Raw genomic sequence first — 15,522 nt, 5'->3', positions numbered from 1 at the left:
CATGGTTAACACTGCTTCTGACTCAGCGGGGTTTTTTCTTCCCCAGTAATTGGGGGAGGGTTGGGTCATCAACACTTACCATCTCGCTCGGCTCTCGGTGGACTACAGGCTGGCCCTGTGTGTCCCTCCCCGTTCCCGTGTTGCTGCCCCAGAGAGGAGCAACAGTAAAATATCCATGATAGAAAATTCACATCCAACCATTGTAAAATTCAGTTTGTGGGGTGACCATCTCAAGACATGCATGATCTTTACAAACTAAAATGTTATACATTAAAAACAAATGAATCCTTACTCATGAATATCCTTGACACAGTGCTCCTGTGTCATCAATTTCACTAATGAAACCAGATAAATACTAAGAATGTGTCCAGACAGGTAGGATTTACAGGAATGGGGGTTATATTTTTTCCTCTGCAAAACCATATTACAGATGGATTTTCTACCTCCTGATGTCAGCTCCTCTTTTCAACAGCATGATCAGGAAACTTTTGAGGTCCCTGTTCCTCAGGCTGTAGATGAAGGGGTTCAGGAAAGGAGTGACCACTGTGTACATCACTGAGGACACAGCACTGCCCCTGGCAGAATGTGACACAGCTGATTCAACATAAACACCCAATGCTGTCCCAAAGAATAAACACACCACTGACAAGTGAGAGCCACAGTTGGAGAAGGCTTTGAACTTCCCTCTTGATGATGGAATTCTCAGCATTGAACAAATACTTTTATAGTAAGAGAGAAGGATTCCAAAGATTGTAGGAAATCCATAAATGAGAGCAAAAACATATCTGAAGACATCATTTGAGAGTGTGTCTCTACAGGAAAGATCCAGAATTTGTGAAGGGTCACAGAAGAAATTTGGGATTTCCAGTTCCTTGAAATCGGTCATCTGCAATGCCATCCACACGTGCAGCTGTCCTTCCAAGAAGCTGACAACAAGAGACAGCAAAACCAAGGAGACACAGAGACGAGGGTTCATGATGAGAGGGTAATTCAGGGGGTGACAGATGGCCACAAAGCGGTCATAGGCCATCACAGTAAGAAGCACAATATCCATACAGCAAAAATGATGTAGAAGCACATCTGGGTGGGGCAGCCTGCACAGGAAATGGCTCTGCTGTGACTCTGCAGGTTCATCTGCATCTTGGGAATGGTGTTGGAGATGAAGCAGATGTCATCCAAGGAGAGGATGGAGAGGAGGAAGTAAATGGGGGTGTGGAGGTGGGGGTCCGAGCTGACAGCCAGGATGATGAGCAGATTTCCCAGCACAGTGATCAGGTACTTGGACAGGAACAGTCCAAAGAGCATAGGTTGTAATTTTGGATCCTCTGAGAGTCTCAGGAGAAGGAAATCTGTAACCTGGGTTAGATTTCGTGCCTCTGTATCACTTGGGCAACTGCTCATAAACAAAAAACATCTTGTTAGGAAAATGAAACACATATCCAGAAATTTTCAACTGTATACAATTGAAATTCAAGTACATACAAGTTTGAATTTTGCACCACCCATGCAGTACAATATACTCATGAATGTTGGTGAAGAGTGGCATTCCCTGACTTCTAGAATCTTCTCACTCTGAGATGCCTTGTTCCTTGGGCTTTTTCTACATGTGAAGTTTCCTTGTGTGACACACAGCTGTGTTGAAAAGCAAAGAATAACTGGGCTGGCTAGAGCAAGATCACCTGGCAGTAGAGCACAGACTTGTGTAGTGGGGGGGAGCAGGTTTCAGGGCAGCAGGGGGGAATCTAAGCGTTTTACACAGTTATGATGCATGTCTCTGTCTAGGAGCCTATTTTTGGAGCCAGTGCTCAGACCTAGGCTCTAGGAAGCCTATCCATTGAGAGGGTAGGACAGTAAGTTTTCCTATAGAGATTGAGATTCTGGGTGGTAAACTGGGCTGGAGAATTTGTGGACCATCCACTGGGGGAAGGGCCAGCAGTAGGTCAAGCCACTGGAGCAATATTGGGTTAGGAGAACAAAGCAGATTCCCAGCCATTAGTGCAGTGAATATTTTTTATCCCAATGAAAAAACCCAGTCCCATCCGATTCTTATTCATCTCTGACATCACGCAGGCACAAATCTACTTCTGGTTCCTCTGCACTTGCCTTTCCTGGTATTATGGCATTTGTGGGGAAATGGGTAGGTCTGGAAATGTGATATTGAGTGAAATAAGTCAGGCTCATAGAAACAAAGAACGCTGAACATTCTCTTAAACATGGAAATTAGATCTCAATTATCAAGGTGTATGAATACATACAGGGTCTTATGTATCGATTCACAAACCAATTGAGTAAAGTATGGTAGGAAAGTATTCTGGTGGAATAACTCCTTTCATCACCTCATCTGTTGTTTAACCAAATGAATAAGAGGAAGGTGAACAGCCTGCTCTTTAAAAATATACATTGTTTCAGAGGCAGATGGCTCATAATTCTCATTCCAACTATTCTAGGGGCTGAGGCCTGAGATTCACAGGTGGAAGCCATTCTGGGGCAGGGATGTCTGAGAAATACTTGTCTTCAATTAACTAGTAAAAAGCAGGAAGTGGAGCTGTAGCTTTGAGCAAAAACCTCAGGGACAGCACCCAGGCCCTGAGTTCAAGCCACCGAACCTACATATGTACTTGCACATAAACACACACACACACACACACACACACACACACACACACACAAACACACCATAGAAGGTTAAGCATATGAAATGAGAAAGAATGGCCTAAGAACTAGATCTCCGAGAGGGACACAAGGCATATCTGCCAGTAGTTTCATTGATGTAACATCCTCTTGTCATTTTCATCATCATCACAATGTTCCTCCTCCTCCCTCTTCTCCTCCTCCTTCTCCTCCTCCTCTCCCTACTATTTCTACTACTCATCTAACTCCTACTACTCCTCCTCCTCTTTTCAGTCAGCCTCTATGAAAACTTACGAAATTGGTTTGAACCATTTATATCCTGCTGCATTTGGTAAGCCACAAATGAGAATGAAAAGCACAGTAGGTAAATAATTCTCCATTACATATATTGGTACCCCTAACCTTCAAACACTACCTGCAAGTTCACTGAGGACATACACTTTCCAGTCCCCTTGTGTGCAGCGATTTACATGGGCATCCTCACCCCCTGTGATGGCCAAACCATCCTACCTGTCCTCATGCTGCAGAGAAGATATTCCTGAAAGTCGTTTACTGCCCATCATGCCCCACTCAATTGCTTAAGCTGCTCAGCTAAGACACAGGAGGACAGATCTGAGGACCCCAGTTCTGTTGCTCAGCAAAAGTACAGCCTCTGTCCTCACGAGAGAGGTGAAGACACAGAAGGAGCAGAGATGGTGGTGATGAGGAGACAGATATAGGACCAGTGTGGTGGTGACAAGGGAGGGAAGGCTCATCTTTGACTTCTATATGGCCTTGGAGGATTAATACCCACAGGTCACAAGTTTTGGACATTTGACACAGGGGCTGACAGAATCATAAAAAAAAAATCCATGCCAGGTGGAAAATTGCTTTGTCTAGCAAGAAGATTTATAGATTTAAACTTTGGTCATTTATTCTTATTTGATGAAGGGCAGAACCATTCCCTTTTCATTTTCATTGGCATTAAAATATGCTTTACCAAAGCCTTACATAGTATGGACAAACTAGAGTAACGTTTATAATATTTGTGTTGTTCTACAATTGATCCACACAAAACATCACCAAGAATATCATTGTTCTACCCTGAGAATTTTATTTATTTTATAAATATTTTATTCATATGATCATTATTTATACAAACATATCCTTAACTTCCCAGGACGCAATACCTGCAAAAACCCAGCTGAGTCCTCATGCAACATTTCTTTGATGTTCCCATATGATGTAGCAGAGTCCCAGGATTCACTGTAGCACAAGTATGGGGAATGAATTGAACTTGCACCCCTTGGAATGATCCAGAGGATCAGAAACATAAAGCAATAAGTGCCCAGAGGCCCTACGGATGTGAAAAGGATTCTTAGTGGCACAGATTCCCCATAATGATGAGGAACCAGGCAGCCATATGGGAGGAAAGCGGCCAGGAAAAAAAAGAAAAAAGAATATGAAGGATGTGAGGATTCTGCTGTTGGTAGATTATCAGACATGGATGGAATCATCCCAGAGCACCCTCAGTGGGCCAATGGAGCAAGGAAATGCGGTATATATACATAGTCATCCATTAGTGAGGACAACATTGTATCATTTGGAAAGATCTGGAAAAAAATCATGTTAATGAGAGTAAGTTAGGCTCAGAGAGATACAGAATCTATGTTTTCCCTTGTATGTGCATGGTTTATTTAGCTCACAAACTCCTTAGTAAGTACATTGGGCTGTATGATCTTGTATACAAATGTATTCACTGATATATGGTAGATTCCAGAAGATCTCAAATGGTGTAATTCCATAGAAATGCAAAATCAATATTCAGAGAAATAAACACCAGGAAGTGGGGACTTAACAGGATTGGAGTGGCATCAAGGGGTAGATGAAGAGGAGAAGATGGGGAGAATGCAAACAAGCATTCAATGTATATCCTACAAAATTATGAACAGTGAGTGAACGGGTGAGTAGGGGACAGTGACAATATTGGAGGGGTGATATTGATCGAAATATATTCATAAACCGCAGAAACTGCTTACTACTCCTTATAGGTGCTATGTTACTGAGTTTTATGGTAGGAAAGTATGTTTACAAGACATGAGCATTGATGGGTTTTGCCTATAATAAAGCTTTAACTTGAGCCAAAACAACAAAAAAATAAAAACTAACGAGTATTACACTACCACATCAAATACCTGCCTCAAAGTTTCTGAAGGCTATGACCAATTGTCCCATACAGCAATGAGAACAAGAAAACTTCAAATCTAAGACTAATTGCGCTCTACATGAGATGCCAAACTAACCATACTATCCTAATAATGATTGTTTCAGCAGAGACCCTAATAACCCCAGCTTCTCTTTGCTGTGTCCTAGAGCCCTGGATAGTGGGTGGGTGGTTGTGTGAGACATTCCCAGCTCCCCCTACTTCATTCTGCAGAACATCCAACAGGACCAAGGAAACCAAGCCAGATAGGTTGTGTAAACTAGCTCAGAAGGAACTCCCTCCCACCTACTCAGCTGGCTTTCTACCCCACCAGAAGCAACCAGGCCCCAGGACAGCACATCATGGGGCAAGGGAATCTTGGTGCATGTCTTTGACACAGGGGGCCAAGAGGAGAAGAAAGTGGTGCCTGGGCGTGATGGGGAAGGCATGGCTGGAAGGCCAGGAGAGGTGCATGTTGGGAGACTCCTAGTTGGGACACCAGGGGGTGGCTGCCATGAGAGAGGGAGGAGCTTACAGGTGGAGCTGTCAGAAGGGGAGGGACAGCCAGCCAAAACAGATTCTATAAGGATCTGAAAACCAAGGTTCCAGTCAAACTGGGTAAAAAGTACAGGGGCCTGTAATCTCCACAGAACTAAGCTCCCCTCAGGGGCCCTACTGATAGAGTACTTGCCTAGAATGCACAAAGACCGTTTTGATTCCTTGCAACCACATACATAGAAAAGCTAGAAATGGTCCTGTGACTTAAGTGGTATAGCAAATAAGCATAAGCCAAGAAAGACAGAAACAGAGAGAGAGAGAGAGAGAGAGAGAGAGAGAGAGAGAGAGAGAGAGAGAGAGAGAGAGAGAGAGAGAGAGAGAGAGAGAGAGAACAGAGGAGCATATAATAAAACAGAAATCTTTGCCTGAATACATGCAGTGTCTGAAAACTATTGTGGATATTCTCTTTGTCTCCTCTTCAACAGTTTGTGGGTTTTTTGTTTTTAACTTAATATTTTACTAACTTTTTATTTTGATCATCATGGGACTTGAATTCAGGGTCTGGGTGCTGTCCCTGGGATTTATTGCTCAAGACTAAATCTCTCCCACTTTGAGACATGGGGCAACTTCAGGTTTTCTGGGAGTTCATTGAAAACAAGAGTCCCTCGATCCTTCCTGATGAGCTGGCTTTGAACCATAATCCTCAGATCTCAGCCTCCTGAGTAGCTAGGATGACAGGCATAAGCCACCAACACACAGCTTTATTCAACTTTAGAGTTTCCTAATGAATTAACCATTCCGAGCACATTTTATTTTGTTTATTCCAATTTCAATAAATAATGAAAACTCCAAATTATAAAAAATAGAAAACAATAATAGAACAGGCATCAATTCTTTTTTAATATCTTTTTATTGTAATTAATAGAAGGGTTTCATCATATTTGCCAGACAGAAGGGGCACTACTTAACAAAGAACAGGCAACAATTCTGAAGATATTGAACCTTGCTGTATAAAATATTTCTGTAGATTCCCCATGAAATATTTTATAGGACAAAACTGTGTCCATGAAGAAAACATGAACCAATTCAGCAGTGAAATTCACTAGGAAAATGTTGAAAATGAACTATACAATTTGAGGGGACTGGGTTCCAGGAGTGAAAAGACTGGGAGAAAATGAGGGAGGAGATGATACTGCTCAAGAAGAAATGCACTCAATTCCTGAGTTACATAAACTTCACCCCTCTGTATATCACCTCTACAATAAAAAGAAAAGAACTATGGCCATGAATTTGTGTGTGTGTGCATGTGTGTGTGTGTGTGTGTGTGTGTGTGTGTGTATGCGTGCATATGTGTGTGTGTGCGTGCACGTGTGTGTGTGTGTGTGTGTGTTTGTGTGTGTGTGTACAAGTTCTGGGACTTGAAGTTATGCTCTGAGCTTTGTTTGCTCAGGACTGGTGTTCTGCTCCTTGAGCCCCAGCTCCTTTTATGATTTTGTGCATTTAGTTGGAGGACAGAGTCTCATAGAATGTCCTGGCTGGCTGGCTTCAAACTCTGATCTCCATATCATAGTCTCCTGAGTAGCTAGTAGTACAGGTGTGAGCCACCAACAACCAGGTTTTTAGTCTCTATTTTCAAAGAGTAAATTGCATTGCAGTGTTGCCATAGACATGGTAATTTCTATACCTGTTTCTTTCTAGTGTTGTGTATCTTTAAAGTAGCAAATAGAAGGGCTTCAAGAGCTGAGCAACCAAAAGAAAATTCTAGAGGTTCAGGAAATATCCCATGGAGAATGATTTCAGAAGCTTTGGCCTCAGGTGGTAAATACAGCTTACAAATATTCCAACTCAGTAGGCACATAGCCTTTGTTGTCTGTTTAATTTTTTTCTCAAGAGTTTTTTTTTCAACAGTTGTCCAAGCAGCAGAGAAGCTGGCAGTCTCAAAACCGTCACACAGTTCCATCTCCTGAGATTCTAAGATGACCCTGAACTACAGCACTTCATGGTTAGGCTCTTCCTGTCCATGTAACTGATCATTGTGCTCAGAAAATCTGCTCATCATCCTGGCTGACATCTCTGATCCCCACCTCCACACTCCCATGTATTTCTTCCTCTCCATCCTCTCCTTGCATGACATCTGTTCACCTCCACCACCAAGTTGCTGGCGGACCTCCAGAGTCACAGCAGAACCATCTTCTATGGGGGCTGCCTCACACCAAGGTCTCTGTTCATCCTTTTTATGTGTGGTGGTAATATGCTTCTGACTGCCATGGCTTTTGTCAGGGTTGTGGCCATTGGTCACACTCCACATTACCAAGTCACCTTGAGCCCTAATCTCTGTGGCTCCTTAATTGGATGTATTTTTCCCTCACTGTTATTGACTCCTGGCTGTACTATTCCTTACTGATTGCTCAAAGGCAACTGCACTCCTGGCTTTTCAGTGGCTCTTTGGACATAAGAGTCACATTGACTTTACCATTTGACGTCAAATCTCAATTCTCAGAAGTATTAGCTAAGATTACAGGAGTGAACTACAACATCTGGCTGATAACTTTATTGTTTGATTAACTTTTTGCCTTTCATGGCGTGTGTGTGTGTGTGTGTGTGTGTGTGTGTGTGTGTGTGTAGGCAGACATTTTATTGGTGAGTAGTAGAGAAAGATATGCTGGACTTTGGACACCCATTTATTCATTTTCTTTCTTTTTTGCCAGTTGTGGGGCTTCAACTCAGGGCCTGAGCACTATCTTTGGACCTTTTTCAAGGTTAGAGCTCTACCACTTGAGCCAAAGCAGTACTTTGCGGTTTTTTTCTGTGTGGGTGCTACCGAGGAATCAAACCCGGGTCTTCATGCATCTTAGGCAGCACTCTTATCACTAGGCCAAACTCCCAGCCCTGGACATCCATTTTTCTATTACTCATCTTCTAATACTGGAAAATCCACAGAGACTGAGATAGCACAGACTGATTCGTGTAATTATGTGCATTTTGCCTTGATCCACTGAGGAGAAAAAAAAACAGTTACTAATTAGCCTGTCTTTTTATTCTGTGATTTTTGTAGTCCAGTCTATATTTGTTCTTCTCCTCCTTGACTGGATCTCTGCATTCAGAAGCTTCTTAGTGAATTTGTTTTTAATTGTATTAGGTACAGCAGGCATGGGAGATCATTCAGAGCTAGATGTGTTGGCCCAGACCCTACAAAGCAGCTTTGAAACTCCGCAAGTTCTGAGACATAGGGGAGTTAGGAAGGAAAGTGGAAAGAAAATCTTAAAATTTTCTTTATCATCATTCAGGTGGTATGATTGCAATATCTCAGGAAGACCATCATGAATACATAATATACAGAGGTATAGATACATACATGATTATATGTGTGTATATGCACATAGATATACATGCATATTTCTTTTGTGTGCACCTGGGTCCTGTCCTGTCACGTTTTCTCTGAGGCTGGTGCTATACCACTTGAGCTGCACCACCAAACCTTGTTTTGTGCAGGTTCATTAGAGATAAGAGTCTCATGGTTGGCTTCCTATTGCAAACCTCAGATCTCAACCTCCTGAGTATCTAGGATTATCATCGTGAGTCACTGGTGCCCAGCTCCAATTCAGAGATCTTCACTTAAAATGTCTTGACTGACACTGCATAGGCCACGTTGGAGCAGAGGCAATGGCTTCTTCCATTAGAGCCTCAGTTCTGCTCACCACAGTGGAAAACCCTTTGCCATGTCTATAGCATTTATATCATGGAAATGCCCTTTTAGTTGTTCTCACTGGGCCTTGTCCATGATGAGCACATACTTCTAATGAGCTACATTTCCAAACCCAAGAAGTGTGTGTGTGTGTGTGTGTGTGTGTGTGTGTGTGTGTGTGTGTGTTCTTTTGACAAGACCTTACCATGTAGCCCAGGCTGGCCTTAGACTTGTGTTCCTCCTGCATCTCCTTCCAAAGTGCTGGGATGATAAACTGTAGGTACTTCACATCATGCCCAGTGAATGCATCTCCTTGTTTAGGTAGGCATTACAGGAAAACCATGAAGTGGTCCCATTACCAGGGCGCGCGCGCACACACACACACACACACACACACACACACACACACACACACACACACACACGGTAAGAGGCACACTGTTTTCATTCTAAACTGTCCATTTAATCTCAGTATTGGATAATGCCGGTCCACTTCAACTATTGTAATATTGAAAGGATATTGCATTCCCTGTTTAAAGTGACTTAAGATCTGTTTTATACTTAAATTGTCTTCATATATCTGATGTATGATTACAAGAAGGAGAGCAGGAAAATCATTAATAACTTTCATGTTAACTGGTTTAGCCCCAATTAAGAAAAAGATAGGAGTACTAAGTGTAAATTATTCGCATGTCACTATTCCCATTCAAAGCATGAAGAGCCAGGGGTATTTTTTTTCTTTTTGTATTTCACTGTCTTATATTGGTTTTTCTTTTTAAGTGTTTGGAGACATACTCACACAAAAAATGTAACCACTGCCACAGAATTCTTCCTCCGGGGGCTCTCAGAGGATCCTGAACTCCATCCTGTCCTCTTTGGGCTCTTCCTGTCCATGTACCTGTTCACCGTGGTTGGAAATCTGCTCATCAAACTGGCCATCACCTCTGACCCCCACCTCCACATCCCCATGTACTTCTTCCTCTCTAATCTGTCCTTGATTGACATCGGCTTCACCTCCACCACCGTCCCTAAGTCGCTGATGAACCTCCAGAGTCACAGCAGAGCCATCTCCTATGGGGGCTGCCTCACCCAGATGTCTCTTTTCATCACTTTTGCATGTACTGATTCTATGCTTCAGACTGCTATGGCCTATGACCGTTTTTGGCCATCTGTCACCCCCTGCATTATTCATTCATCATGAACCCTCATCTCTGTGTCTCCTTACTTGGGGTGTCTTTCACACTTGGTCTTTTGGAATCCCTGCTACACAATCTGATTGTCTTACAGCTTACCTGCTTCAGGACTGTGGACATTGCTAATTTCTTCTGCCAACCTTCCCAGCTGCCTCACCTGGCCTGTAACAACAGCTTCAGCAATGAAATAGTCATGTGTGTTATTGGCATCCTGCTTGGAGTTCTCCCTGCCTCAGGCATTCTCTTCTCCTACTGACAAATTATGTCCTCCATTTTGAAAATCCCATCGACAGGGGGGAAGTACAAAGCCTTCTGCACCTGTGGCCCTCACCTGCCCATCTTGAGCTTCTTTTATGGCACAGGACTGGGGGAGTACTTTGGTTCAGCTCTGTCAATATCCCCCGGAAACCATGTGGTGGCCTCAGTGATGTATGCTGTGGTCCCTCCCCTGCTGAACCCCTTCATCTACAGCCTGAGGAACAGGGACATTAGCAGAGCCCTGGAGAGATTCCACACCGGGCATTCTCCGTTTTTGCTCCAGCAGCTTCAAGGTAGGAAATTAATTGGAAAAGTTAGAAAACCAACACCTATTTTTCTAATGATGCTCACTTTGCATTCCTGAATTTTTACCTTTCAGCTTTGGCTCTTTCCTCATCTTTATTTAGAGAAGGATCTTGGTTGCAATGTTGGAGAGGGGGAATTGAACAATTTTCCAATAGGTATAAAGTTTTAGGCTGAGAGTGGTGGACATCTTATTCAAGCAGATAGAAATGACCATTACCAAAGGGAAAAAAGGAATCAATATGAATAATGACACCAAACCGTGTTTGTACATGACAAATATTTTCTCATGTCTATTTTGCTTCTTTTGCCACAATGAATGGAAAGCAAAAGGTGATCAAATGTCAAGAAAAGGAGGGATTGGACAAAATATATTTTATCCTTAATCTTCCTCTGGAGTGGAAGAGCTCAATGGATGGTGATGATGGAGGTTCTTGCTATTCCTTTGTGTCACATGGGCTAATTTGGGTAATTAGACTGTTAATGCATTTGGAGTCCAAGCCATTAAGGAAAAAAATTACCTTTTGGGCAGGGACTTTGGCTTAGTGTTAGAGTGCATGCCCGGCATGCACGAAGACCTGGATTTCATTCCTCAATACCACATAAGTTAAAATAAGAAAAAGCCAGAAGTGGCGCTGTTGCATAAGTGGCAGAGCTCTAACCTTGAGGAAGCCTAAGGACAGTGCTTAGGCCCTGAATACAAGCTGCAGAACTGGCACACAAAAATAGAAAAGGAAAAAATCTCCCTTTCTTTCCCATTCTTTCTTATTTTTTGTTTGTTGTTTTTAGCAGTCCTTAAAATCTGGCTCTGGGTGCTGTCCCTGAGCTTTTACTCAAGACGAAATCACTCAGGCTTAAGCCACAGCCTCCCTTCTGGATTTTTCTGAGTAGTTTTTTGAAAATAAAAGCCTCGCATGACTTTCCTGCCTCGGCTGGATTCAAGCCAGAATCCTCATATTTCAGTTTTCTGAGTAGCTAGTGTTCGAGGATGGAACCACAGATGCCTGTCTCACTCCAGCCCTTTAGTCTGATTCTTCCAGTCTAGTCTGATTCTTCCAGTCTGTATGAACCATACTGTGTTCTCTTTCTGTCAGGGATGTGTGAATTAGGAAGCTCCTATATCACATTGCTTTCTCCATTGCCAGTATCCATATTAAGCCGCCTTGGAGCCAAAGGCTATTGATTTATGTTGAATGGAGAAAGGAATAGGAGCTGAATGCACTGATTATGATCCAGTAGAGACAAATCCTGAAGAACAGGGGGAGGACTGGTTATTGCCAAAAGTGGTTCTTCATGAGGAAAACCAGTTTAATAGTTTCTGTAGTAAGCTGGAAGAATACCAGCATGCAACAGTTAAGCTGTGATAATCGTGATAACACTGGACACAGTTGGCTGCAGCCTGGGCAGGACATTCCAGAGTCTAATTGCCAACCAGCCCCACAAAGTCAGAAATGAAGCTGTAGGCTCAACGGGTAGAGTGCCAGCCTTGAGCAAAGTATCTCATGCACAGTGCCAGGCCCTAAACTCAAGCTCCACTACTGGTACAACAACAAAAACCATGATTTGTTGTCCATGGTCACCACAGCGTGTCATTCTGTACTCTCCTTCTCTTTTGTACTCCTTTGTGAAATCATAGACAATAGCATCTATCGTGGCCTAAAATGGTTACATACATAGCTTCCTATGAACTCCAGTGTGAAGAAGGTGGGGTTTGTAAGGATGCATATGGGGAAGAAAGTCACCACAATATCCTGGATGAGCGAGGAGGAGTTCTGCAATGCAAGGATATGAGTTATGTATTGCATGTAATTTCTGTCATATGATCTACATATGATGTTACCGGAGTATATGTTTGAAGTTACTTGTAGAATTATTGCTGTTGTTGTCATTACTTGTCAGAAATTAACATTAGAATGAATAAACATGCCAATTATTAAATGTGAATTATTAAACTTAAAAATCAATAAAACATCTAGTATTAAAATAAAGTAAATGATCTTGTGAAATTAACTACAGATCATTAGGTAGAGAAGAATGAAGAGACAGGTGGGCAATTAGGATAGAAGTTGTCATTGATCACAGTTCATCGTACTTGTAACCTAGGATGCCGAATTGAAACCTCTTTGTACAACCATATCATGATGATGATGATGATGTTGATGATGATGATGAAACCCCTTTCCACTGCTCCTTAAAGATACTTCTTTAAATGGGAATGTAAAAATAAGCAGTCCCTATCAATTATGTCTATTATGTCAAACACATCTCTTAGGACAATCACTTTAAGATTGTGGACCAAACTATTTTGACATGTATATGGAGGAATATTAATATTTATCTCCCATATATACCAAAATGCTCAGTGGTGGGTAAGATCAAACGGGATTCATCACAGGGAGGCAAAGCTGGTTCAACATACGCAAATCAATTAATATAATTCAACACATCAACAGGAGCAAGGACAAAAATCACATGATTGTCTCAATAGATGCGGAAAAGGCATTTGACAGGATCAAACACCCTTTTATGTTAAAAGCTCTGGAGAAATAGGAATCCATGGAATATTCCTCAATATAACAAAGGCTGTGTTTCACAAACCCACTGTTAGTATTATATTTAATGGTGAAAATCTAAAGCCATTCCCTCTAAAATCAGGAACAAGACAAGGATGCCCACTCTCTCCACTCCTCTTTAACATAGTATTAGAATTCCTAGGGAGCGCAATAAGGCAAGAAGCAAGCATAAAGGGGATACAAGTAGGGAAAGAGGAAGTAAAACTATCCCTCTTTGCAGATGACATGATTCTGTATTTAAAGAATCCTATCAACTCTACTCCCAAGCTCCTTGCGCTGATTCAAAACTTTGGAAGTGTAGCAGGCTATAAAATGAACCCTCAAAAATCAACTGCCTTCCTCTATGAAAACAGTGAGAGGAACGAGGCAATAATCAGGAAAGCAACTCCTTTCACAACAGCCTCAAAGAAAATAAAGTACCTAGCAATTAGCTCAACTAAGAATGTAAAGGACCTTTTTGATGAAAACTTTAAAACCCTAAAAAAGGAAATTAAAGCAGAACTAAGGAAATGGAAAAACCTCCCTTGCTCCTGGATAGGAAGAATCAACATTGTGAAAATGACAAACTTGCCAAGGGCTATCTACAAATTCAACGCAATACCCATCAATATCCCAATGGCATTCTTTAAAGAAATAGAAGAGGCAATTCAAAATTTCATATGGAATAATAAAAGACCCCGTATAGCAAAAACACTTCTTAGCAGAAAGAACAGCGAAGGAGGAATTTCAATTCCAAACTTTAGACTTTATTACAGGGCTATAATTATCAAAACACCTTGGTACTGGCACAAGAACAGGCCTGAAGACCAATGGAATAGAACTGAGTACACAGATATTAAACCACAGACCTGTGGCCACCTAATCTTTGACAAGGGAGCCAAAAAAATAGAATGGAAGAAAGACAGCTTCTTCAAAAAGTTGTGCTGGCAGAACTGGTTAAGCACCTGCAGAAAGCTAAAGTTGGATCCTTCTTTGTCACCCTGCACAAGAATTAACTCCAAATGGATCAAAGACCTGGAGGTAAAAGCTGACACACTGAAAACTTTACAAGAAGGAATAGGAGATACACTAGGCCTCCTTGGCACAGGTTGAAACTTTCTTAATAAGGACAAAAATCGCAACAAATCAGAGATAGGCTGGATAAGTGGAACTGTATTAAACTGCGGAGCTTTTGTATGGCAAAGGATATAGCTAGTAAATTAATTAGGAAGCCTACAGATTGGGAGAAGATCTTCACCAACCAAACAGGGGATAAAGGCCTCATATCTAAAATACATCAACAGCTCAAAAAATTGAATCACTCCAAAACTAACCTCCAAAGTAACAACCATCCCATTAAAAAATTGTCCAAGACTTAAAGAGAGTCTTCTCTGAGGAAGAAACAAAAGTAGCTTATAGACACATGAAGAAATGAAAATCAAAACAACTCTAAGATTCCACTTCACTCCAGTGAGAATGGCCAGGATCAGGAAAAGTAATAATAACAGATGCTGGAGGGGATGTGGCCAGGAGGGATCCCTACTACAATTTTGGTGGGAGTGCAAAATCATTCAACCACTATGGAAAGCAGTATGGCAGTGCCTCAAAAGCTAAACATAGAAGTCCCCTATGACCCAGCAATTCCACTACTTGACATTTACCCAACCATCCAGAATCTAGGGCATACTAAATCCACTAGCACAACAATGTTCATTGCAGCATTATTCACCATACCAAAGATATAAAATCAACCTAGATGTCCCTCAGTTGATGAATGGATCAACAAGTTGTGGTATTTGTACACAATGGAATTCTATGCTGCTGTCAGAAAGAATGACATTGCCCCATTTGTTAGGAAACGAAAAGACTTAGAAAAAATCATATTAAGTGAAGTAAGCCAGACTCAAAGGAACATAGGCTCAATGGTCTCCCTCATTTGTCATAATCAGTAGAAACCTTGGGATCTACTAGCAGAGATCTGCAATAGAGCAAAACCTTAATGCAATAAGGCCATATAATATGGAGCTAATTGAAAGGACCTCCAGGATATTGAAATGAAAGCCAAATAACGAATGATTGTTGTTCTTAATGTACTATGTTATCTCTCATCTCCTTTGTTGTCCCTTGGGTATCTCATATTATTACAGTATCTCACTTTGTTATCTGATATATTGAATTTGTTTGTATTTGCTTATTTGAAATTTGATAGGGGAGGGGGGA

The 15,522-nt window shown here is 41.7% G+C and overlaps 1 protein-coding gene and 1 pseudogene across 1 annotated transcript; one reads left to right on the top strand and one right to left on the bottom strand.

Moving 5' to 3' along the window:
* Nucleotides 1-439: 439 nt before the first annotated feature.
* On the bottom strand, nucleotides 440-7,619 carry LOC150068138 (olfactory receptor 7E178-like). The gene is made up of 2 exons (XM_090344054.1): nucleotides 7,454-7,619; nucleotides 440-1,140 (listed from the first exon to the last, which is right to left on the bottom strand). Exons 1-2 carry the CDS (start codon nucleotides 7,617-7,619, stop codon nucleotides 440-442), a joined length of 867 nt encoding a protein of 288 aa, XP_090200180.1.
* Nucleotides 7,620-8,461: 842 nt separating this feature from the next.
* The window catches only part of LOC150068137 (olfactory receptor 7E178-like), a 59,262-nt pseudogene continuing 52,201 nt past the window's right edge, over nucleotides 8,462-15,522 (top strand).

Source organism: Megascapheus bottae, chromosome 1 (genome assembly GCF_031878675.1).
Source record: "Megascapheus bottae isolate mThoBot1 chromosome 1, mThoBot2.hap1, whole genome shotgun sequence".
Taxonomy (NCBI): Eukaryota; Metazoa; Chordata; class Mammalia; order Rodentia; family Geomyidae; genus Megascapheus; species Megascapheus bottae.
This window is presented reverse-complemented; position numbering and strand designations above follow the sequence as displayed.

Excerpts from the sequence above, each read along its gene's own strand:
- LOC150068138 (XM_090344054.1), bottom strand. The coding sequence starts at position 7,619 with ATGTGGAGTGTGACCAATGGCCACAACCCTGACAAAAGCCATGGCAGT. Across the intron at positions 1,141-7,453 it reads CCAGCAACTTGGTGGTGGAG|ATGCAGATGAACCTGCAGAG; the intron begins GTGAACAGATGT and ends ACCATTCCCAAG.